This window comes from Hemibagrus wyckioides, linkage group LG11, assembly GCF_019097595.1.
Source record: "Hemibagrus wyckioides isolate EC202008001 linkage group LG11, SWU_Hwy_1.0, whole genome shotgun sequence".
Taxonomy (NCBI): domain Eukaryota; kingdom Metazoa; phylum Chordata; class Actinopteri; order Siluriformes; family Bagridae; genus Hemibagrus; species Hemibagrus wyckioides.
The window spans coordinates 17,171,761-17,198,648 of NC_080720.1; the positions used below are offsets into that span (position 1 = coordinate 17,171,761).

General features: G+C 39.2%; 1 protein-coding gene across 6 annotated transcripts; it reads right to left on the reverse strand.

Moving 5' to 3' along the window:
• phc2b (polyhomeotic homolog 2b (Drosophila)) lies at nt 1-26,441 on the reverse strand. 6 transcript variants are annotated; one of them, XM_058403914.1, is made up of 16 exons: nt 26,284-26,414; nt 25,949-26,159; nt 16,575-16,878; nt 14,134-14,292; nt 13,970-14,047; nt 13,678-13,839; nt 13,205-13,288; nt 11,926-12,208; nt 8,911-9,257; nt 8,302-8,467; nt 6,488-6,645; nt 3,687-3,819; nt 3,425-3,551; nt 3,206-3,326; nt 1,886-2,162; nt 1-1,743 (listed from the first exon to the last, which is right to left on the reverse strand). In XM_058403914.1, exons 2-16 carry the CDS (start codon nt 26,035-26,037, stop codon nt 1,589-1,591), a joined length of 2,643 nt encoding a protein of 880 aa, XP_058259897.1. In that variant the 5' UTR covers nt 26,038-26,159; nt 26,284-26,414; the 3' UTR covers nt 1-1,588. The 6 variants fall into 6 exon arrangements, with proteins under 6 accessions (XP_058259897.1, XP_058259891.1, XP_058259895.1 ...); XM_058403908.1 differs by having other exon boundaries at nt 13,205-13,354; nt 26,284-26,413; XM_058403912.1 differs by having other exon boundaries at nt 13,205-13,354; nt 25,949-26,153; nt 26,284-26,410.
• Between the last annotated feature and the right edge of the window lie 447 nt (nt 26,442-26,888).

Consider the following 26,888-nt stretch of genomic DNA (forward strand, 5'->3'; position numbering starts at 1 on the left):
GTCAGCCTGTTCAACAAATTTATTCATATACGTTGTATAAAAGTGCTATGAAAGGAACAAAACTCAGTCATGCTGTTATAGAAAAATCATCACCAAAGGCCTGGTGTAATGATGCCACCTATAATTGATTATTTTCCTATAACAGTACATTCTGAAGAGTTTTATTTAACAACTTTATTCCCCTTACACCACAGCAATTTGTCAAATCTGAATGACATCCCTTACTTTTATATCCATAAATATCTTCATTTAATTTTATCGAATCTCTGTGAAACAATTCAGTTCCTGTTTTTACTTAAGTTATAACAGCAATAAACATTCATTCATCCACCAGCAAATTTTCATAATAACAACTTGACTTAATAGATTGCTGCATTTCTTATAGTTAGTCCTGCTAAATATTTTTTAAAACAATTTTTGATACATATGATTAATGCTAAGTGTATCCATAGCACACTCACTGTATCATTTTTAAGCAGTGTGCGTTCAGTGAGGTCTGAAGAAATCTTACCTGGCTCTCAATTAGCTGGCTCTTGCCAAAATCATTCAGTGCTGCTTTAAATGCTGATACAATATAAAGATAATTGGCAACCATACTTTTTTTTCCCCCTAGAAAGTAGGATGACAAGATGTCCAGAAACACTGTTCAAAAAATGTTATACAAAACAAAATTTTTCATTTAAAAAATGAAAATTATATTACCAATTTGAATCCATTTGATAAATACAGGCATTTCACAAGGCATGCCCAACAAAGACACAAGACATCATTACAATTCTGTCTAGAAACACACACTGATATCCCGCAACACGTTAAAGAACAGTTTATCGTTCCAAAGTCTCAAACAAGGTCTCATTGAGGAAGAGTGCTTGGGCTGTCCTTTGGGCTGATGAAAAAGTATTCCTAATACAGGTATAACCCAATAAAAGGCATGTCTGGAAAGGAATACCTGCATTGCCTTTCCCATTCTAAAAGTTATTATACTGATTTTCATTTGTGTTAAAAATCTAAACAACAAAATGTAGTGACCAATTAGTGACTGGGTTATACCCATACTGTTTAGCACCAATTTTCTGAGGCTTAACTTAGAAACACTTTCACACACATACACACATATGAATAATTTACTTGAACATAATTATATAAAAGGATCAGGCATGTACAAAAAGATAAAATAACTTCTGAAATCAACAATATTATACAGCTGTGAATAGGACAAGGTATAAAACGCTGAAATTACTCTGTTCACATATGGACGTATGTTGGATGTGAAAGTTTATACCTTGTGCCATCTGATAGCCCTGTATCAAGAGTGTCTTTAAACATCCTGTGCTGATGTACTGCTATTCAGCATTCTCAAAGGTACTGTGTACTTTGTGAGTGGGCATTAGTATTTGTGCCATCCTTCATAGATACTTTGTCCTTGTTTCCTTCCATTTGTTGACCCTCAGGAGGTACAGATTTTATTAAAACATTATAGTGCATCTGTATTTATGAGGTCATCTTTAGATGACCACTGAGAAACATATAAATCTTTCACACACACACACACACACACACACACACACACTCACTATGCCTTCTGAGGCTAGGAGTCTTTGAGCATGTTAATGCGGGCGAAGATTTTGAGCGCTGGACCTAATTTGATGTTCATAGCGCTCATTAAATGGTCCTCCTTCAGTAGCAGCATGGCCTGTCCATCAATCTCTTGAGACCGGAATTCATCCGCAATTTCCTGGCAACCTGCCATGGCCACAGAGTAAATTTTAATATCATTATAAAAATAGGTTATAAATTAGAATAAGATTTTATTATATTAAAAGGATAACTTTGTCAAATGACGCTGCCACAATGACCTTGCAACATCCAATTGTAAATCACTGACCTGGCAGAGAGTGGATGAACTCAAACACCTCCTGCACATTCCACTTGGTAGGGTCACATGGCAGGAAGTGCTCACTGAGTGTTGGAACGTCTTCTGGATCTGAAGTGGAGGGCCCTCGGGGTGGCCCCACAGGGCTGGAGCTGGCTGCAGATAGAGGAGATGGTGGTTCCTCATAACTGGAGATGTCTGAGCAGGGACTGGACTCTCCTTGACTGGGTTGAGAAGGGAGTGGAGAGGACACGGACTCGCCCTGGGACTGTTGGCACACAGACAGCCTCTGCAAAAACACACATAGAAGTGTGACAGAAGTTTAGATTGGTGAAGATGGTTTTAACAGTAAACAATGAAACCATAGCCAAATGTTAGTTGACACCTGACCATTACACGCACATGTGTGTCTTCCCCAAACTGTTGCCAAAAAGTTGGAAGTCCTATACTATTTTATAGAATATATTTGGTTGATGTAGCATTAATATATATACATGTCACCTTCACTGAAACTAATGGGCCTTGCCCATTGTTCCAGCATGGCTGTACCCTTGTGCCAAAAAAACATGTCAATGAAAACATAATTTGCAACAGTTGGAGTGGAAGAACTGGAGTGGCCTTCATGACAGTGTCATGACTTCAACCCCACTGAACACCCTTGGGATCAAGTGGAAAGCCGACTACACTCCAGGCCTCCTCACCCTACATCAGTGCTTGAGCTTAATAATGCACTTGTGGCTAAATGAGCAAATCCCCATAGTTACACTCCAAAATCAAGTGAAAATCCTTCTACTTATAGTGGAGGTTATTTTAAAAGCAACGAGGACTAAATGTGGAATGGATTTTCAATAAGCACATAGGTGTGATGGCCAGGTGTCCACAAACTTTTGATCCTAGAGTCTGGACAAATTACTATTCTATTCCTAGGTATTGCATATGTAATTAATCTTCCCTTGACAAACTGATGAGCTTTTGGATGTAAAAGTTATAGATAGCTGTCTGTGTTATTCCAAAATAATTCTGTCTGACAGATCATGTAAGTCATGAACCGATATAAATACTGTTAATCTGGAACATCTGAGATTTTTCAGGATGCTCAAAACACACAATAAAACGTAAGCTTTATTGGTGTATGTCAATTCCTAAAGTTGTAGACTATCATGCTTCTCAGCCCATCTACCTTATAAATAATCTATTCATTCATAAATAACATTTTAAAACCTTTTAGATGTATATGTTCTGTTTATATATAAAGTGAGTAATAGATAAAGCATTATGCAACATTCAATTCATTATATTGAACGAAATTTAGTGTGTTGGGAAGATGTTAACCTGTTTCTTGGCCTCTGTACTTCTGCACCCTCGACTGTGTGACCTTCGTCTCCACCGATTGGCAGTTTTGGAGCGGTCAGGGTGGAAGAGGCCAATCCGCTTTGTGCACCCAACGTTGTACCTTGTTAAGGGCAACACAAATCATGGTTACTAAATGAGCATAGAAAACTCTTGTTCCATAGCTATGTGGTGTTAAACATTAACATGCAATTGCTGTACCTTTTCGCACACACCACTGAGCAAAAGCGCTTAGAGCCTTTAAACTTGTAGGCAAAGTCGACCCTTCCACACAACTCGCACGTCAGCTTGGGCTCTTCCGTGTCCTCCTCATCTCTCACTGCTGGATCTGGAGAATAGCAGAAAACACACATACAAAAAGCAGGCTTAAACTCCAGCCACTTGAAATTTACCAACTGAAGAAGAGATGATTGAAACCCAAACTAATGTATATGGAATAACTGTCTAAAGGTTTATTTCGCACCTTGTTGTGAGGGTTCCTCAGGCTCAGAGTCAGTGGTTGTGGGGGCGTTGCTCAGTGGAGTTTTCTGTGAGTCTGAAGGCAGGGGCTTCTCTGATTTCTTAAGGCTGTCTGTCTGAACTGGAGGCCTCTCCACCTGCAAAGATGCACAATTACCCATAAATACACAATAATGTTTGTACATTTTTTATTTGGGGTATTTATGCATTATTTCAGTGATACAAATAGGACTTTAATAGGAACACCTATACAGCTCTTCGGTTATGAAATTATCCAATCAGCCCATCATGTGGGAACAATGCAAAAATTCTATATACACAGGACAAGAGCTTCAGTTAATCACATCAAACTAAAATAGAAAAAAAAATTGATCTAAGTGACTCTGACTGTATTGTTGGTGTTAGGCATGCTTTGACTTTTTATACTAGGAAGTTACTCAGAAACGTGCGAAACACAAAACACATCCAGTGAGAGGTTCTTCCATGGGTGAAGATGCCTTGTTGATGATAAGATAATGGCCAGACTGTTTCAAGCTGAGAGGAAGATTAGTGTAACTCAAATAACCACTCTTTACACCAGTGATGAGCAGAAGACATAGCATGCTGAACCTTTGAGGGAGATGGGCTACAACAGCAAAGACCACACTTTAAATAATCCATTCTCATCAAACACAAACAGACATTTGAGGCTACTATGGGCACATACTCAACACAACTGGAGAAGAATGGAAAAATACAGGTGATGTACACTGTATGGCACACAACTTTGACAACAGAATGTAAACTTTGTATTCTGTATTCTGTTAACATTACAATTTCCCTTTACTGGAACTAAGAACCTAAACATGTTCCAGCATGACAATGCCCCCGTGCAAAAAAATGAGGTCCAAATGATATGGTGTGCCACAGAATTTTCCTGACCTCAACTCTACTGAACACCTTTGGGATGAGCTGCAACACTGACTGTACACCAGGCCTCCTTACTCAACATCAGTGCCTGACCTCACTAATGCTCTTCCCCACAGCCATACTACAAAACATAGTGGCTATCCCTTACAAAATAATGAAGTTTATTATAACAGGAAAGTGTTCAGTAAGTGTAACTATATTAAAAATATTCCTGAGTTTAACTTTATATTAATAGACCACATGAGGGCAGCACGATACACTCACCAGTCACATCCTTTCTGAATTGACCTTTTTGACTGTGCAGAAAGGAATACACTGTACTGCTAAAGTCATGTAGTTGACCTTTTTTACCCAACACACCCAACCATTATAGAATTAATTGCAAGGTAATCTACCCTATCCAGACACTGTGGCTTTGTATCTTCACAAAGTAACTCAGTGTCATCATGTCTGCAGTCCTCTTTGGGAACTGGATGGGATTCTGCCATTTAGACTAGGAAACCTATATTTATATGTAATATATATATATATATATATATATATATATATATATATATATATATATATATATATATATATATATATATATATATATACTTTGCTACATCTTCTTAAACGTTGTTAGAATTGTGTTAGATTTGAACTATTATGGTCATAATGTTGAACTTTAAAAGCTTATCTAAGTACTATCACCTGGATTTAACTCCATTTGAAATGAATGAATAAATAAATATCCAATTAGGCTATTTGTTGGACTTGAAGAAACAAACATGGAAGTTAATGTCTCTTTTTTACTGGACTGAGGGATGCAGAGAGTCATGGTGATGGTGAGAAATGCTCATGCAAGTGATGAACATTGAAAAGCGGCCAATGCACCCTAAATGTACATGATTATAATAATGATTTTATCCTAAATGTCTAAGTTTTACTTATAACCAGTCATTTATTATTTAAAATCTAACAAAGGGTTAGTCCATAGTTTTGGTCCATATTGGTGTATACTGATATCTGATATCTAATACTCATCCGCAAAGCACTGACACTGCCAATGTTTCTGTCGTTCATATGGATTTCTGTAGCTTGAAGTGAGATGCATAGACAAAATTAACTACCTAACATCTGTATTAGACATGGAACACACAGTAGCCCTTTGTACAGCAGCAGTCCTACAGGAATGCTGGGTTGATATTATATATTCAGTCGTAAGAAGAGTGACTGAAACAGACAGCACTGACTAACCTGTCAAATCAACCTCATCTTTTATTTTGGTTTTTTTGATTTGATGTTTGTACTGGTTTCCTCACACTAAAATTTATAAGCTGGATAAGTAGTGATGAAGCCCCTCATTGAAGCATCTTCAAACTTACACCACTTATCCAGTGGCCTGGTCTTTCAAAAGAATAGATGACTAGAATGATTTTCCAGCCCTGTAGCATTTCCTCAAAAAGATTAATTTTTAATAGATGAAAATTACCTCACAGTGTGGAAATTAATATATGCAGTATGCCTTTGTAAACATACCCTCATTAACATGGACACGGTCTTAGGTCCTCTATATCATGCCAGACATATGGTCTCATCAAGGTTGTGTTCTGGCTGCCAGATTCAGATGAGTTCATTGTTGCCATTCCAATGCAGTGTGTGGGCCAGATGAAAGTAGTAAGCATGAGCTAGAACTGGGCTTTTACACATTTGTTTGGCTTGCAGGGATGTCCCACAAAACAGATCTGTGAATGAACAGCTCTGATCTGTTCCGACTTTAATTGATGCTGTCACCATACAGTCTTATATGCTATACTGCAAGTTGTTTAGGGAAATTGTCGTTAAATTTGTTCCAGGTTTGTCTAGTTTTGCTTGTTATACTTGGCCTTCAGTGTAACAGTTGATTGTACTCACTGGAAATGGTTCAGCTCCCTCTTGGATGACAAAGCCTTCAATCACATGTGTGAGCACGTGGGGCTTCACGATAGCCTGAGGTGGTTTGTTTTCACCGTTAGCTGGCTCACTTTCTCCTCGGGGGGTCATGGAGGCTGTGCTCGGGGTTTCCACAGCACCTGCACGAAAACACAACAGTGTATTTTTCTCCTTGACAGTTATTGCATCAGAAGCAAAACTACAATTAAACTACACATTCAATCACCTTTACTTACTACTACTCAGTTCAGAGATTTATTAGACAGCTGTATCATTTAGCCAACATTTCAGAATGACCAAGATGACTTCATACTATTACAGACTTAGAAACATTAAAAGATAAAATAACAATGCCTCTAATGAAGATTAGTTATGATTTGACAATAAGATCTGTACTGAATATGCACTTGTTTATTTAATAAGTACTGATTCATTTGCGACTATTTATAACTATTTGTTACTATTTTAATATTTTGATTATATAAGCCACAGCATTTTAAGTGAGATCTTAAGTGACACCAGTTCTGACTGATTTAAGAAACTTACAAACACTAAAAGGATAATAGTCTTACACCATTCTAAAAATAAACATCAAATAGACCAAACAACTAAACTGGTATGTAACAGCATGTAATGAGGCAAACTGCTCACCAAGGTAGACTAAAACCTGCTTAGCTTCAGCAGCACTGTCCAGTTCCGTGTGAAAGCGTGTAAGTGCTCTCATCTCATGAGCCTGTGAGGAAAATCTGCACACTAAATCTTCCAGTGCTGCTAAACACACAGCCTCTCCGCTCTGTTCCTTGCCTCACTAAACAGAACTACACCCTGCTTTCTGTTTCATGGGAAACTCACCCTCCTGCTCTAGCTCACCGCCCCTTCAACTCTCCCAAAGGAGCTGTCTCATACACACGCTCACACACACACTGCAAGTAGTCCGCTTTTTCGTGTGGGAGGAATCGAAATGAATAATATATTTTTTTCCTGCAGCTGTGGCTGCAACATTCTCTGAATCACCACTTCGTTTTCTGAGGAAATAATCATATGCTTTGCTTTGCTTCCATGCTGTGATTTTATAACCTATTCAGAACTGAATGTTTCATCGTTGACTGTAAGCTTAATCAAAAATCCATATTAAGTATTTTAGATATTAAATGCTGCTTATAAGAATGTCACTGCAGATTTGCATGTTCTGTTCGGCTTTACAAGCTGCATATGCCTAATAAAGGGCTTGATCTTCAGAACTGAGTGTAGTTCAGAGTTTATTGAAGTGTGTGTAAAAGAGCACTAGCAAAGAAGGAAACAATTTATAGCGTATGTGGGTCCAAATACAGTATATAACAATGTTTTTATTATTTAAATCATATACTGTAGTGTTTGCAGTCATCAGACCTCAACCCAACTGAATACCTATAAAAAGATTCGACCAGTGTTTCACAGCACTCTCTACCACCATCAAAACACCATCTTTTAGAAAAACAACTGGTCAGTTACAAAGATGTCTATCACTATCACACTGAAGCAATTTTCACAGTCACCAGTGGCCCAACACCTTACTAACACAGTAAGTTAGAAGTAAGTCACTTAGTCACTACAACACAATAAGACAGTGTTGGTTTCAAGAGAACTCAGGACTATTTGATTATATCACTCCTGATCCTTGAAAATCTGTACACATTTTACTGTTCTCACTTCTCCCATTGTAGCTGATTCAAATCCTCAACCATGATGGCCATGATACACCATGATCAGCCTCAAGAATCAATGATGTACAGTGCAGATGTTTCAGACCGTGATACCTTGAGTTTGACCTGTGGCAGTCCCAGTGTCAGCTTTAGGTGGCTCTGGAGGATTGGTGTCCTGTGATGGTGCAGATGTAGGCACCTGGGCACCAAGAGGTGGGCAAATTTCTCTTATTACCAGGGATGTTGGCTTATCTTTACTGTCCTGAGCAAGTCTGGAGGCCTGAGACAAGAAAAGATTAGAAGATATGTGGGTTAGAGGCATAGAACACAGGATATCTCATTGGTTATATGCAATATCACAGGACATTCAGTATATTTATTTGGGAATCAGGTTTTGTAGTCGTGTCTGAAACCTCAAGGGAACTCAGGAACTTGATGCTTTGCTATAAAAAAGGATGAAACCTGGTGAGTAAACAATACCCACAATGGACTGGGCATCCTATGTAGTAAATAATGTCTAGCTTTGGACACTTTAGTGGACCAACAATTTATTGATGTGACTAATTTGTTACTTGCAAAATTGTATAATTAAATCACACATTGTGTTCATTCTTAGTGTGATTTTAATGCATTAAAGACTAGTGGTTAAGGTGCCATATTGGACAAAGCATTATTCAACAGTGGTCTGTATGCTTAGTCAGTGAGAGTGGTGTTGTTGCATACCTGGCTATGTGCAGGTTGGATCTGCAGGTTGATGGCTGTAAGCTGGACAGGCTGAGCTTTAGACTGGTTTAGGCCTGAGTGCTGGCTCACTGTGGAATGGAAGATGGTAGCTTGTTGGCTCGGAGCTGATCCCTGGCTGGGGCCTGGTGGTTTAGGCAAGACAGGGACAGGTCCTCCAGCTGAGGAGCTCTGGAGGCCAAGCGAGGCAGTTGCTTGTGGGTGGGGCTGGATTGAGGCAGTCTGTAGTAATTGGGTCTGCATTCGAGGCGTAGGTGGAGCTTGGGATTGAATGACAAACTGTTGCGTTTGCTGCTTGATCAGAGCTTGGGGTTGGATCTGGGCGTATGCTAGAGAGATCACACACATGCAAATGTATCTTTACTGCACATCATTTACAACAGCACAGAAATGAAATTGGCAAATTAAATAGGCTCAAATCGGCTCAATTCATTCATACAGTCTTTACTCGATTTATGCGTCTCTCGTTTATCTCGACACACTTCTGACTTCCACAAAGTCAATGTTGTGGTATGAATATTTAAAATCTATGTTTTCACATATATGTGTCATATTTGAGTTCATATTAATTTACTTACTAACATCCATAACTCAACATACACTTGCTCAGTGAGCTAGCTAATGAATTCATGATTTGTCCACCTCTGAATGTCTGAATAAAATAATAATAAAAATGACTGTCTGTAAATAAAGTGCTGCAATGTTTTATTGGAAGTTGCTGCTGCTTTTGAGTGTACTGTATCCAAAAACATCAGAACTGTTGGTGTTTTTAATAGCCGTGTGGTGCACAGCTTGCTGGAAATTGTGTTTAAATATGTGGTCAATTCAGCTTAGCTTCAGGATCCTTTAGCACACACTGTGCTGAAAGGAATCATTATGAGACAATGCAGTGTTAACAGGCTGTAGTTAGTGTCTGTGTGTGTGTGTTTGTGTGTGTGTGTGTGTGTGTTGGGATCAGAGGTGCACTACATCTCCTACTGAATGCTGGATACAAGTAGCAGAGCTATGGGTCACATTGAGTCTCCCCGAGAAACAAACAGAATGAAAATGTGAGAAGGAATGTAGTTACTCTCTCTTCTGGATGGCGTGGGATTGAGGATTCAGATGACTCAATCCAGATGACCATCCCCACCCACTACTTTCATTCCCTCTGTCCCTCCCTCTCACACTCAGTCTTTTTTGCTTTTCTCCTCACACACTTTCTCCTTCTCTCTCCTTCTCTTACAGAAATAGGGCTGATGAGTTAATCCCTCCAGATTGTTGAACCCGGCCCTGGAAAACCCCAGACTTTCCGGCCGCAATTTTTTACTAATGCCACAACACATGCATACGTTTTATATCATGAGCAATTTTATGCTAATGACCAAAGACTTATATGTATTTGTACCATTGCTGCATTCAAATCTTGACTGTTAAAAGAAAATCCTCTTATATTTTACTCAAAGCAGTCAAATATGTAAGCTCAGAAGTTAATGGGAGATTAAGTTCTGTCTCAGTGCACAACCAGGCGTACAGATAAACATTCATTCCCTTGATACAGCTTTCCTCTGTGGATATTTCTGCCATAGCAACTACACCTGTACCCAACATTCAGGGTGTGTCTGATACCTCACCTCTATAGACACTGCAATCTACAATAAATGATATGGCTAACCTAACCTAGTCATCAAATAGAAATTAATCAATGATGCTGTTAAATGAAAATCCTGAGGATGATTGGGGTAAGTGAATACTCAAAGTACATGCCTGTCAGTGGCCTGTGCTCAAAAAAGAGAAAGTCAGACAAACACCAGCAGTGAGTAATATTGCTTCAGGGATCCGAGTTCGATCTAGAGCTCAGTTTATTGTCTGTGTGGAGTTTTGCATATTCTGTCGGTATCCATGTGGACAGACCTTATTTTGACTAGAACTTGTCTAATCTGGGTCCTTGGCTTGTCTTAGACTTGACAGAAGCAGTCTTGATTACAGACCTATCACCATGACCCTGACCAGAATAAAGCAATGGAAATGAAAAAACGATTAAATTAAATCTCTTATCCACGTTCCAACATTGTCTATGTAACACATAGGCAGAGTAAACAGTTCTGAGAGAGCATTGTACAATCCAGGTATTAGATAAGGTGCTTCTGAAAGTTTTGAGCAATGTTTGAGCAGACCTGTAAAGCCACTGGCCATCATCCCAACAGAGAAGTAAAAGTGTGTTGGTCAGATCCATTTTACAGTCTCATTCTTCTTCATTTACTTGGAAAATTGTGTCTGTTCGTGTCACTCATTTATGCATGTATGACAGACCAACTTTTTCACCTCAGCTGATCATAATTTTACCACACAATTTGAAAAATTCACATAATAATTATGTTTGGAAAGCTCTTAATTGGGTTGCACACGCACACGCACACGCACACACACACACACACAAATAATTATAACCTTCTATCTCTCATTCATCCAAACAGAATCTAATAATACTAAGGTCAAAACACATTTTAGCAGAGGCATCGGCTAGTATTTAAGAAGTAGAAAGATCTGACAAGTGACAGTGACTTTGTGTTTGCCAGGTTTATACAGTGGCTTGAGTGGCATATAAGACAAGAGATATAAATATTTATAGACTGGGTTCTGCAGCAGGACTAAGAACAAATAAATTTGAAAAATCTATCTATCTATCTATCTATCTATCTATCTGTCTGTCTGTCTGTCTGTCTGTCTGTCTGTCTGTCTGTCTGTCTGTCTATCTATCTATCTATCTATCTATCTATCTATCTATCTATCTATCTACCAAATATACACATCACTTCACAAGAGCTGGACAGCTGTTAACCAGGTTATGCTGATTTATAACTGGCCAGAACTAGACCTTCTGTTGTGTTTCCATGTTTTGATTTAGATTTCACAGCTCAATGCCACATGTGGTGACCCCAGTAAAAAGATCGGAAGAACTTGATTATCCAATTTGCTCATATTTTTAGTAGCTTTTCTCACGCAGATGGTTCTTACTTGGTGTGATAAGGGGCTGAGACGATGTCACACTGCGGCTCATATTCACTGCCTTGGCTTCAGTCTCTCCGCTCTCTGGTTTCTTCCCTCCATCTGTTGTGAGCACAGGGAGCCCACCCTTCCCTGTGATGGTCCCTGAGTTAGAGGCACTCTGGCTAGGGGTCTTGATGAGTGGAGTAGGCTGGATGGAGACAGGAGTCTGCTTAAGGCTCAGTGCCTGTAGACCAGTGGATTGAGAGGAGGACGTCGCCCCCTGATGACTGCGAAGGGCAAGATTCTGCACCTGGGAGGCACATTTGAAGAATGAGTTAATTTAACTGCAGGATGAGATTCGGACACCGGTGACCCATTTGCTGCACAATTATTAAACGATATATGGGCAGTATATACAGTAAACAGCTGTAAAATATATTTACAGTAAAGTACAGTAATATCTTACATGGTATAAAAATATCTTCTAAAAATAGCACAGGCTGATTATTCGACTAGTGCTTATAATAAATATAGGACTAATATAAAGGGACTTTGTCGATGCAGGAAACCAATGAGCTGCAGTTTAAGGATGTAATCATGCAACTCTAAAATTTCCTTTTGTGTGTGTGTATATGAAATTTAAACTGAATCTCTGTTAAATTCAGAAAACTGAATCAGCAGATGTTGATTAATTTTCTTCAACAGTAACTCAAACAGTAGTTCTGGCTGCTGCGTTTTTCTGTATTTGTGCGATACTTCTGATACATGATTGTTTCTATAGAAACAACTTATGTACTTATATGGTGGGTGTTCCATCTAAATGAATTTTAAAGCAATATAAGGAACTTTATGTTTCCATAAATGGCAAAATCATTAAGGACAAAGGGTCTGATCAACTTCAAGGGATAGAAAAGGTCTGGCTGGCGAAGGAAGAAATGTTTACAGCTTTTTATAATGCAAGTGATAACCACAAGAACTACTATGTAGTGTGAACACTCTGCAACATTAATACTAATAATAAATGGATAAAATGCAACATGTGTTGTTTTTTTTGTTTTTTAAATAAATAAACAATTGTAATTATTGGCAAAATGATGTGTTATAATAAAACACTTCAGGACATGCTGGGGGGAAATAATCAACTGCAGCATTGTAACAGTAACTCAGCATCCCTTCGGTCTGCATCATAGGATGCAGATGGTGTTCACTGTCTTCCTCTAACAACATGCTCTGTCCTGTTCTATTCCTCACTTACAGCAGGTGACTGTGTGTGTGTGTGTGTGTGTGTGTGTGTGTGTGTGTGTACCTGTGCAGATGCAGACTGGGTGTTGCTGGTTCCACTGGTGTCAGATTGAAGAGCAGTCACAGTAGCAGTGGGAGCGAGGATAAGCTGGGGAGAGAGAGGAACAGCTCGGCCAAGACTCCTAGCTACATGCACCAGGTTACTTTGCTGAGCCTGGGAACATGAACACACACACAACTGTTTTAAACTAAATTATTCTAATGTGCATTAGAGAAAAACCAAAAACAACAGAATCAAAGCAATAATTTTCATCACAGTTTATATATAATATCATCATGAAATTTGACTTATATCTAATGATATATCAACCCCTGACTTCACAATTGTATAAACATTCGTACAATCAGTGAAGTGATTTAAAAGCAAATCATTATGTGAGTGGGGTCTAGAATGTTAATAGTTTAAAGTTATGAACATTATAAACATGAATTATTCGTTAGTGTTTGTTTTTATTTGTACTGGTTTTGCTAGTTCACCATTTGCGCACGCAGGTACATCTGCGCCTGGGTGGCTGTGAGGGTGGGACTTGAGGCGTTGCCTAGCAGCACTGCCTGCTGAGAGATGGCCGAAGGGGAGGAGTTTACACTCTGGGCACGGCTTATTAACTGAGCTGTGGCAGGAGACGTTGTTAAATTAATCTGAGAGGAAAAAAAGAAGTACAAATATTTTGTTACACAAACAATATTTTAGAATATCTGTGGTCATTTGGAGGCCAATATGGCTACAATGATCCCGCTTTACACAGGTCATTAATGTGTGCAGACTCACAGTAGTTTGTGAGGATCCGCTCTGGGTGGATGAGGTGCCGTTCTGTGTGGAGTTCTGCCTACCAGCAGCTATACTGGCCTGAGGGAGAGACATAGACACATGACCATGAGAGATGGCCATGATTTTAACTTTAGTGAATTGTATTTTTCAGCATGCCAGCCCACCTGCTGCACGGCTGCCAGACTCTGGAGCTGAGCTGTGCTGAGGTGCTGCTGCTGCAGTGCTGCAGTCTGAAGCATAAGATGCTGTTGCTGAGCTGCATACATCTGCTGCAGGTACTGGGCCGCTGTGCTCGGCTGCCTGTGCAATGCCTGCTGAATAACCTAAAGTGGGCACACACACGCACACACACAGAGAGAGAGAGAGAGAGAGAGAGAGTTTAGGGTTAGAAGGAGTGCTTACATTTTCTGTAGTTTAACCTTTGGACGTAGAGCCCTACTTTTGTTATAAGCAGTTCAATCTGGCTTTTCTTTGTTTTTGTCGCCCTCTTTTGGCCAAGAAAAGTACAACTGAAACTTCAAAGCCTTACAGAAAACAACAAACTATCACAAACAAGATGGTTACACAGTGTATTTTGTATTTTCTAGTGCAGTGTTTCCCAGTTTTCCCAGTCTTGGCTCTGGAAGAACCTGGGACAGATCTATCTATCTATCTATCTATCTATCTATCTATCTATCTATCTATCTATCTATCTATCTATCTATCTATCTATCTATCTATCTATCTATCTATCTATCTATCTATCTATCTATCTACCTACCTACCTACCTACCTACCTACCTACCTACCTATCTATCTATCTATGGTGCTTGATAAGCCCCAAATACAATTTGGTTTAATCGTGTTCATTTTCTAATGAGCTTAAATGGGGGGTGAAGTTGTGAGCACAACCAGGCAGGTAGCAAAAATGAGCTGAATTTTAATATTTTATACAACTCCCAAATTTATTACTTATCAAAATAAAAGCTTCAAGGCAATCAATTTAAAGTAGAAAATTATTTAAAGTCCCAAGAGATTACAAAATCACAAAGATCACAGATACCAAGAAACCAAAACATGTGTGAAAACGTTTGCTAAGACTACAACTTTATTCTGAACCACTGAAATGTTAACTAACTTGATTATTCTGATTAAACAAGCTAGTTGAATGACACAATAGTCGACACAATACAAACATGAGAAATATACGCAGCAGCAACATTACAGTGATGGATATTAGGTCACATTCTTGCTGTTACATCAGTTAACATTTAGATATGTTAAGAATTTGGATCAACTGCTTGAAGCTGTCTGATGTCAAAAAGTTACCTTATGAAGTAACGGGTATAATTATAGAGGTGCAGTGATGCCATGTTTGTGGGAAATAAATTATAGATACTGCAAAACCTGACAAAAGTACAGTAATGAAGAAATATACATCATAATCATGTCTGTTATAATGAATATATGTACATATTTACACATATGAATACAGTGTATAGTCATTTAAATGCTCCACATTTCCTACTGTTTCATAAATAACAAACATGATTTGCCAAGCACCATTGAAAATACTGAGGATAAATCCTTCAACCAGCATTAAATACCACCGTGCAGTTAGAGAAGTGACAGCAACCATGTTTGATGCATGCTGTCTTATGCTGTCATTCCACCACTCAGGACCACAAAGATTGAGACCTACAGCTCTTACACTTTCTTTTCAGGGTCCTGACTGGGCTCCTGGTGGCTCCTCCCACCTGGCTGTGCCGTGCAGTTGCTAAGCAACAGCAGAGAAGGTTCTGACCTCTGCACTCGGTAGGAGCATGGTGGTGCGTAACCTGAACACCACACATGCTACTGTGAACGGTTAATGTAATGTACTGTGTGCAGCTGAGTATAGAATGTACTAAGACCAGCGGCAGGGCAAAACGCAGCAACATTGTCTAGAATGTGTTAATGCTGACACGAAGCACTGACTCCATAAATCAAATATTATTGTATTAGACTTTGCCTTTCTTGAATTGATAATATAGTTTGATCATATTTCATCAAATAATGGCCACATGGCAGCAAATCCTAGACATTATCTCAGCAAATTCGATTTCTTTCTCAAATTAAGGGGAAAGTCTTGTCTGTGTGGTCAAAGGTCAAGGTTGATCCAGACTAAAAAGGAAGGCATGGTGAGCGGATAAAGTCATCAGTAAATGCCTGTGAAGGGCTTAATGTGATTATAACCGAGAAACCCTGCGGAGCTTTTCACACAAAATGCATCTTGGCCTTTTTATACAACAGTCAGTTCTCAGAGTCGTCCAGCAGAAGGCAGCACAGTCGAGATGATGAGAGGAGTTCATGATGTCTGTTGACATGACTTCAACACTCAGAAAGGTGTGAACGAGAACTTGTGAAGCTGAGGCTGCAAATGTGATGAAGTGTATAAGGATTTGAATAGGTGCCAGTGTTTCTGTGTTACATTTCTCAGTGTGTTTGGACGTTTTACAATGAATTAGTCAAATGAGAGGCATAATATTATGGAGAGTGTCTATCAGTCACATGAACGGCTGCATGTTCAGATGTGTAGCATTAATGAAGTGTAGTGTGTGTGTGTGTGTGTGCGTGTGTGTCTCACCTGTACAGTTTGTCGGTCAGGTATTCCACTGTATACTGATATCTGAGAAACAGTTTGTCTGCCACTGCTAGTGCTGCTGCTTGAGCTAGCACTGCTGCTGCTGGGTACGGTGGAGGTGTTGGTGGTGTTGGTTGTGTTAGGCGTACTGCTGGTGCTGGTTGTAGAACTTGTAGTGTTTGTGGAGGAGCTGGAGGTGCTTGCCATGCTGGCACTGGAAGCAGGTGGACCCTGCTCACCCTCCATGGTGCCACCTTGACGCCTCAGCTTTGACCCACGACTGCCCCGCTGACACAGTCTATTCAAGCTAAATAAAGAGATAAAGAAAGAAAGTCACGATGAGTAAATACATGTAACGTTAGCAAACAGGTCATTGTGCCATCACCTGAGTCAGCATCCATTATCTGCTATCACACTAACATTCACAACATTGCTAGTGACTTACAAGTTATATCAATTATGCATTGAAATACAACTGCTATATTTGAAACTGATCAAGTCAAAACAACATAACTGATAGTAGTTGTAATGGTATTTGGATTTCTTTAGTGAACTCACAGACCACAGATTTGTGTTTGTAGAAGAACTCTATATTGTTTAGCCTTGCGAGAAGTACTGTTAATTCATCACCATAGATGGGACATTTTTGTTATACTGAACTCAGTATGATCCTTTCCAGAAACCGCTCACATTTCAAATCACACTATTTTAACAAATACCAGGGGTACGGAGAAATTACTAAAACATGTTGTCCCAATCTCTCTCTATAGTTGTGGCTGTTTCTGTAGAGCCAGGATCCCACACTGGGAAAAGTAGAGTGGTATTTAACCAAAAATGCCTTTAATCTTTGGTTGCAAAGAATTTTCTTGAACATTTACAGTGGGGTAAAAAAAAGGTTCACCACCAAAAACTATTTCTATTGCTGCAGTTAAGTGAAACAAATACAACATATTTCAAATAATAAGTAAATAATAATTCTGAAGCATGTTATTTTAACAGAATGGAAAGTAAACAGTAATTAATAGGCAATAACGTAGTAATTAACTAGAAATAATACGTAAATATGGAGCAAGCATTTAGAATAAGTATGTATGTCTGTGGTAATTAGATTGTATTTCATGGGGAAGTTTGCAGCAGGTAACTGTAATGTAATAGGGAAGTATGCAGTATTTTCTTACGTAGGTTAGTATTGTCTGGTACATACCAAATAGATCTTTACTAGATATAGTAGCTTATGTAAAATAATCAATGTTTCTAGAGAAGTACTTGGTGCCATAAGGCAAAAATTACCCATAAATGGCAATATAATAATGAATGTTTAATTAATACAAAATACATTGTAGTTTACAGCCCCATTTCATTTGCATTACAAATAGTACTGACTTGTTCATGTTCATAAGTATGGCTATAAATTAAGTATCATGCATGAAATGCACTTTATTTTAGAGTTTTATTGCCACATGCTTACAGAGGAGCTACTAATAAATCTACATATCAGAAAGAACAAATAGCTGGAAAGTATCAACGTGTTTGGGAAAAAGTGTAATATGTACTCTCTGTATTAAAGGAATTAAAGAGTTTAGAAAGTACATATTAATATTATAGGTAATTAATAATTATTGGAATTATTATTCATGAAGGAGAAGTCTAATTAGTGGATTTGTTTAGTGGTCATTTTGAAGTTAGTGCTTAACTGGTATTATTTGTACTTACTTTTATGTGCTTAAATTTCCAACTTGTAAAGCATGCACCAATTATTTCTTGCATGCACTTCATTGTTGCCTATTGAGTATTAATTTCTGGCTAATTTTTTTACCTTATGGCAAGTAACAAAAGACAATTTTGCACAAGTTATTATGTATATTTAAGTACTAAAGCACTATTTTGTACATATCAAACACTAGTAGTAATTACAACATATTTACCTTCTGCATGCTGGTTACTCGCCACAAATTTCCCTATTAAAAACACACTAATTACCACATATATTTCTATTAAATATCAGCGCCATACCACATGCTTCCCTTTTGCAAATTACATATATAACATTAAGCTACAAATTTAAAACAAGTGAATCTTCACTAACTGCTTTATCCTGGTTAGAGGCACAGCGGATGTAATACTGAACAGGACTCCAGTCCATCACACACACGCACTTGCACATTCTCAGCCAATTCACGTACTGGCATATGTTTGAGAGGTGAGAGGAAACTGGAGAACATGAAGCAAACCCACATGAACACAGGGAGAACATGTAAAAGTCCACACAGACAGTAACCCGAGCTCAGGAGAGGACCCGGGACCCTGGAGTTGTGAGGCAGCAATGATATCCAGTATGCCACCATGCCACAAAATAAATACAATATTAACCTTATCTATGATGGAAATGTAACTACTGTGCAGGTAATAGTCAAATAACAATGGTAAAAATTGTACAGTACAATAACTCTTTTTTCAGTCAAACAGCCATGCAGTGCTTATTAATGCAGGTCAATATAACAGTAGGAGATTATAAAGTGCAGTATTATTTTATATTATTAAGTTCAGTACTGTATTACAAATAGATTTCATACAGATTTCATACTGTATCAGACAAATCACACAAAACTGATAAGTAGTACGAAAGCTTTATATGGCTATCAGATTGAAAATAGATTTAATGTTGTCACATATTTAACAATAAATACTGAACGGTCGTTTCATGGAAAACAAAACTGTGATATCTGACTTGGCAGCATTTGAGGAACATTCCAACATAAATAGAGCAGAAACCTAAAAACTATGTAGATATTTGGTTTTAAGTAAAAACAACAGATTACTGTAAGTATGAATAGCATGAATAAGAATAACAGGTTTATATATGAAGCCTGTGGATCTATTCCTTTCTGAAATGTGCGGAAGTCTGAGCAGATATTTGTATGACGACAATAAAAAAAAATGTATGCTTTTAATTGTAATACTTCCCAGAAAGAGCTAATTCTGAGAACTGTGTTTCAATAAACATTTCCCCTTAGAAGTCACATGTTACAGCAACAAATGATGAAAGAAAACTCTGCTTTTAATTCTGGACATTTGCCTCGCTAGCCAGGGTCAAGGTGCAAGCCTTACAGCTGTTCAGCACTGACACAGAATATTGGGTCTTAGAAGCCATTTTGGTGAAAATTGCCCTTTTCTTGGTCCTTGGTCATTATCCTCTTAGGCATTTAGCTGTGTGTGTTTTGTTAGAAGCATGATGAACAGAGCTATCACACGATAAGCCAGAGATGGCTGTCTTGATGGGGAGATATTTCAAAGTCACTCTCACCACACCAACAATAGCTATATAATCATAGCTAATCAGGGATAATGGATGGGAAGTGGCCACTTGGACTGAAGCACCATCTATCTTTCCCAAAGTCTCTCCACACACACACACACACACACACACAGGGTTAACTTCAATCTTCTATTAATAGAACTGTGCATGCCCCCACCTCCCTTTGGTGAAGCCAGAGGTCAGAATAAGGAAACAGGGGAAGGAGGAGATATGGGGTTGTTTGGAGAACACTGAATGACTTTGGTTATCTTCGGCTCATTTGCTCACCTCTCACACACACACACACACACTCACTCACAAGGGCTAAGCCTACACACTGCTTACCATATTTCCCTCCCCAGCACCAACACTCAAACCCCTGTCCTGCACACTCTCAATCTGTCAATCATCCCTCCCTTTGAGCTCAAACAAATTATCAACCCCTCTCTAATGTTTAATTGGAATGTCACATGAGAAATAGTTTCTATGCGCTCATATCCCTGCAGACAATTTCCTGCACTAGGAGGAGTTAATGAATTATAGTCATGGTAATTAGATATTCTAAATATAAGAACAGAGTCTCATTATTGGCTGAAAATACACAGGGGAAATAAGACTCACAGGCTGATCTGAATAGTATGATTGTGATCCCGAGAGTGGAAATCTGTTCATAAGAAAGGTCTCAAAATTTCATTAAGACACTGAGCAGCCAGTGATAGCTAGTTTAGTAATCAGATTTCTGCTGAAGTCTCTTGTAATTGAAAAGCATTCATTTCTCCTCACAATTATCCTCACACTTAATCATCATCATGATCACTGTCAGTAAAGTTTGAAGTCACCCTAAATTGCTTTTAAATTTCTCAGTGCCTTTAGAGAAGACAGCTCTATCCTTCAGGCAAAAACAACAACAACAGATAAATAAATAAAATCACACACACACACACTGAAGTACTATAAGAGATGTCAAAACATCTTCTGTCATCCAAAATGAAAACCAGAGCACCCGAATCAATAAATATCTTCACACAGAATATTGAGCATGTGTTGGGTTTATGTTCTGTGTTTGTGTAGATCTGCTGGTGAAAAGCAAGCTGTCACACTGAGTTAAGCTCTTCTTCCTCCAGGTGTAAAACCAGGCAGCCCACCCAGAAGCTCACAGCTCATCGTATGTAACTCTTGCCCAGCCAATGATGCCGCATCAAGTCAATCTCTACAATTCAGGCTGCTCTTTCATCCTCCTCACAGCTGACATGCTGGGGTGATCTCAGGACGCGGAGTGATGCAAACATGATGCAGGCAGCTCTAGTTAAGTCAATCTTAAGTTAAGGATTAACTCACAAGTGTAGTCTGCTTGAGCTACTACTACTACTACTTAAATTGTGCTGGATGACTGTGAAATGCAAACAGATGAAGGCATGTGAAAAGTTTGAAGGCTGTGGTTGAAGAGATGAATGATGAAATAAAATGGCAGCAAAAATAACCATCAAGACACATTGAGGTGAAGAGAGAAGAAGCTCATCTCACAGACAAAGCTCAGTTCCTACCTCCTCTGTGGGCCAGCACGCGCTCCTGTGGTGAGCCCCATCCCCCGGGAGCCTGTCGCTTCTTTGTCTGACGCGTGTGTGTGTGTGCGTGCATGTGTGAGTATCCCAGTACTGCCTCCTCAAAACGAGCATCCGCCGTCCCAGCCAACTCGCACTCTCCCTCTCACACACATTCGTGCATGCAAGCCCTCTGCCTCTTTCCACCCTGATTATGTGGTTTCCTAGCGACAGCCAACGGGGGGTGCCTTTCGGAATTCCGGACGCAGAGCTTCATGCTGATTGGCCGATTGGATCTCCTCTAATGAAGATGAGGATAATGATTTTTTATCCTTTTCCATAAGCATCACCAACCCCCTTGAAAGAACTGAAGCAGCTGAGGATGGAGCTGCCAAAATGTGGGGACGAGGCCAATTCCAGGAGAGAGCTCACAGTATATGTGATCCCAGGATACTATTTGATGTCTGGTGTTCAGGTTTCCTTCTGAATGTCCCCAGTGTTTAAGTCATTAATTTGATGGGCTGTAATATGTGAAAGGGGAAGGGGCTGTGGCTAAATTAAGGAAGATTGAACGGAAGATTAAACTATTTTTTAGAAGGACATGGATATCCACAAGGTTTCGCTTAAATCAATTTCCTGCTTAATGAGGTCCTCTCTTGCTAATTAGCCCTGCAATAGGTTTATGGCACCTGTGATGCAATTATAGCCATGCTATTCCTTGAAAGAAGGACTGGTGAGAGTGCACTGATCTCTCTCGAACTAACAGGTCAGCGTGATTTTTGTACCTCAGCACTCGATGGGCAATAATGGTCATTCTGAGGAGGTGTCTCAAATTGAAAATAAATAGAGGATACTTCTGGCTTTAACTAAGAAATGCGGATCTTGTTATCAGGGCTGGTAAATTGAACCACTTATTCTCTCTGAATTACATCTGCTGGTGTCACTGTGAAATTTCCGTCATATGTGAGTAAAACATCATATTGATTGCAGTCATGCAGACATATACGTCATTGATTGCAGTCTGCTTATTAGCATATAGATTAGCTGCTGGTGGAGGAAGATAAATTAGAACAGAGGAGTGTGGAAAGGATGATGGAGAGAGAGAGAGAGAGAGAGTGGGAAAATGGAGAGAATCAAGAAGGGAGATAGAAATGAACCCAGAGAAACAGAGAATGGGAAGGGAAGAAAAAATGGATATAGATGGAAAATCACTATTGAATGATTTGATAAACCAAAGGCAAATGGATGCAGGCATTACATGATAGAAAGAAATTATAAACCAGTATTGAAATCTGAACAGAATAGAGGGTAAAAATGCAATAAATCTAAGATGTGAACAGAGAGAGAAAGGACTGGAGAAGGAGTGGAAAGGAATGGGAAAAAAGACAAAAAAGCAATCTAAAGAGAGTGAGAGGGACTGGAAGGTAGGTAAAGGGATGAAGGGATGATGAGAAAAGGCATAGAGACGAGAGAGAGAGATGAGGTAGCAGGATGAGATGGGATGGGGGGAGTGCTGTCTGTCTGCTCTGGGTTTGATCCACATTAGTTACCCACTCAGCCAGTCAGCGCGAGTGTGTGGGGGAAGGGAGGACAGCATGGTAGACAAAACACAGAGATGCGGAGAAATAGCCGGTTGTGGTTTTGCTATCCTTAGACTTGCCATCACTGTGCATGAAGTAAGTAGCTGAAATTGCACTGAGGGTACCATTAAAGCCTTAAATCCCCTCATTGGGGATTGCACTGATTTGTACCATATTTGTCACTGGTGATGTAGCAGACAGATGATGATGTGGTCTAAAGTGGTGCTAATTCACCGTAATGATGATCACTGGTGATGAGCACTTTACTCACGTCACTGCAACATTTCAGACACTCTGTGTGTCTGCTTTAATGCATTAGTTCAACTCAAGCCATGGCTCTTATCACAGATAAAAAGCTTGTTTGTAAAGAGCAGGTCAGGGATAAGCCTTGACATGGACAAGTGTAATGTAATCCATAGTGAAATCAGAATGATCCATTGCTCACTGACTCTTTTATTATATTGTACGTAAGGAAAAAATCCTGACATGGCAAACAGTCCCAAGTGCTTTATTCCTCTTATACCATGGTGATATGTCAACTCTTACAATTGTTTTAATTTATTAATGAATGACAAATCATACTATATGAATGTTCTTAGTTCTATTCAATGTTGTGGATTTAAGGTTAGTTCACTTATCACTTTCTTTATAGCATCTACAATAGCAGCTACAATCTCTCCCCAACCAGCTTCGTTTTCCCCTCTCTTGAAGATCAGAGAGAAAAAAAGCAACTTGTCATGTTACTGGAAGCCAGAACATGCAAAGTCATCTGTCGTGAAGCCTCTGACATGGAAGAAACCCTACTGACTATTAGAAAACACTGACACCCAAGACTTCTCAATGGAAAACTTTCACATATCAGTAAGGTTTTTTCTGTGTTAATGACTTTAGAAATGACCATGTTTTAGAACAAGTACAGTAATACGAACCATTTGAATTACAGCCAACACTACTGTCAGAGCTGTGTCGTTATAAAACAGTAATTAAACCAATCTGACCTATCAGAGTCCCAATAACTAAATGTTCCCTAAATGTTCTATAATGCAAATGATATTATAGATAACAGATAGACTGCACAAGCACATTTTTCTTGACTTTTAATTGGGCAATAGTGTACGTGTTTGGATCTATGGGAAGAGTCCCCAGGCCTCACTTTGCCCCAGGGCCCCTTGAGGCTTAGTTAATTGCTATCCCTCTGCTTCCTCACTCAGTAGGAATTGGAGCTTATACAGTCAGAGAAATGTATTCTCAAGCGAATAAGCAGATCTCATGGGAGTCAGAGATCAATGCAGGGGATCTTGATGGAGTCTGGATGAGAAAGCCATGAATAAAGTATACCTTGAGTTGGGTTACCAGAGGCCTCCTCATTTTTATTAATGCTGACTAGATTATAACAGGCACTAACAAGATCCTATGGACCTCCAAACCTGAACACTAGGGTGGACGCTTCATAGCCAGAACTGCTTTATAATGATGGCACAGTCCACTGTGAACAGTATTCTTTTCTATCCATGTGTATGACATTTTTAAAAATGTATGTTGGTGTCACATGGAACCACTTCTGTAGATCAGTTCTATATTATGTGTATATTGGTCTAATATTTAGATATTCAGTAAACTGATTATATTTCTCTTCCATATTTTGATTGACAATTCTGTGTCATAGATTAAGAATTTATGCCACACAGAAAGTCAAGTAAAAAAAAAGGTATTCCTGAATTTTTTCTGTCCCCATAAAAATATTTTATTCAGATTCCTTTTTAGTACATCTCATGGTCAGTAGAGCTGTTTTGCCACTAGCCTTCACGAGTAATCATTTCCCAGGACAGCAGCACACATTTTACAAATGCTGGCTGCTGGCTGACACAAGCACTTGTGCTGGCTGCAGTACCTCGGAAAATGTCAACCAATGTTCGTTGAGTGTGAAGCCTCCGTCGTTAATGTCAGAGTGCCGGGATGCATGGAAAGCAGAGCACTGCTGTAGCCCAGTAAGAGAATGTAAACATTTGACCAGGAAGATCCTGTCAGCTCAACAGCAGCCTGAGGACATAAGGTGTAGACACAACTGATTGGTCTGCCGCTGGGAATCTGTGACATTTGCACTTCTTTTCAGATGCCCTGTTGCCATGCATTCAGAGAGATCTTACTTTTACAATTTTGCAGCCTCTCTCTTTCTCTCTCTCTCTCTCTCTCTCTCTCTCTCTTGCATTGATTTAATCTTTGACCCCAGGTTAAAAGATAGACATTTGAACCCCTAATTCCTTCATGTAGTATACGGTTAGTACAAAAAGCCTGAGTCCCTTTGCAATTAACCTTCAGTCTCTCTCACTGAGCTTCTCAGCCATGAGCTCAGTGAGATTATTAGATAAAAGCACTTTCAGTGGAGACCTGCAGTGGAAAAGAATGAAAGCCTGGCTACATCCAGGATTAATCAGTGATTCAAATGTCATTTTATACATACATTGTGATGCACTAGCTGAGTTTTTTGCATAAGAAATGAATATTACAGGAAGAAAGTCTAAGATTCAATGTAAGGAACTTCTTCTAGGTTCTTATATATATCTTTAACAGAACCTGTTGGTCTAGATATAAAATACCTGCTTTAATAAAATGCAGTTGGAGCTTTTGGCATATTTCTAATTCTTTTCAAGCTGAGTTGTAATTTGGCTTTGACTAACTTCAGTATTGCCAGAGAAAACATATCAACAGTCTGTAGGAATAGTGCATCATGGTCTTTTGGATGCAATGTTTTCATCCTGGCATACTACTGTTTTACTATAGTGTTATATACCCATGATGGGTCTTGGCCCTTGCTAGCCATGTGGCTGTCTCACACATACGGCTTAAAGGATTCCAACTTTCAGATAACTCAGCATCAGTATCATACTCTGGAAATGTTGTTACTGTCCCATTTGCTCTCACTCTCTCTATATACAGAGATGTAAAGAATGATCTAGAAACCTTAGTATATTCTGATCTCCTGTCCATGCATGAAGAAGCAGAAGCATAAACCATGGTCTGATCTGAGCTTCAAGAACTAACAGAGGCATATCTACTCCAAAATAGTGACTTCCAAGAAGTGGGTCACTTGCATCACAGCTCCAGTGCCATCCATCAAACTGTCAGATTGGTGAGCTCGCTCCTTTCAAAAGAGCCTGGAAGCATGCTGGCACTCGTCGAGAAAACAAACACACGCACTTAGACACACGTTCACATATACACATACTTCATGAGTACTCTAGAGCCAGGTTTATGGAAAAGAAAAGTCTTATATACATAAACCATGACTGACCTACCTTTAACTTAAGCCTTAGGCCTTGTATGTCCCTCCCTGGGTTTGATTTCTTCCTTCTCTCCTGCTCTCCTACACCATTTCTGGGCTGTGCTCTTGCTGTACACTCGCCACAAACCAGAGACAGCAGCAGGAGGGGGTTGGTGCGGGGAATCCAGGCATTAGCATTCCTAAGGTCACATGGGACACTGTTCCAACCAATCAATGGGTATAATGTAGAACACCGGTCCACCCATTTCTCCAAAACCCCTCCTTCTTCCTCCTTGTCCTCTGCGCCTGTCAGTCCAGCAGTACTGCTAGTCTGTGGAAGTCACCATAGCAACACAAAGAGATTTAACCCTTGTGTGGCTCCTTGATGGCGCCTTGCTTAAAATGAGTGAGCTTTGAGCTTTTGGGGCATGCAAATGCATTGAGGACATGCAAAATAAACACTTTTCCTATGGAGAACACAAAAAAAGAGCAAGGATCTTTGTTTTTTTTGTTTGTTTTTTTATGGAAATTTCACGGTTAGTAAACTGTACCAGCAAATTCTCTTATTTAAAAGCTTTTATTACAGATTCCTGGACAAATATTGATTAAGTTTATATAAAAAATAGATTTATTCCGCTT

Bases quoted from the DNA above. Each gene is read 5' to 3' on its own strand.
- phc2b (XM_058403908.1), bottom strand. From the start codon at position 26,037: ATGCCTCTGTTAGTTCTTGAAGCTCAGATCAGACCATGGTTTATGCTT. The intron at 6,646-8,301 runs GTATCACGGTCT...GTTTTCGTGCAG, and splicing joins TGCCACAGGTCAAACTCAAG to GTGCTGTGGAAACCCCGAGC. The intron at 3,327-3,424 runs GTACAGCAATTG...GCCCTTAACAAG, and splicing joins TCAGTGGTGTGTGCGAAAAG to GTACAACGTTGGGTGCACAA.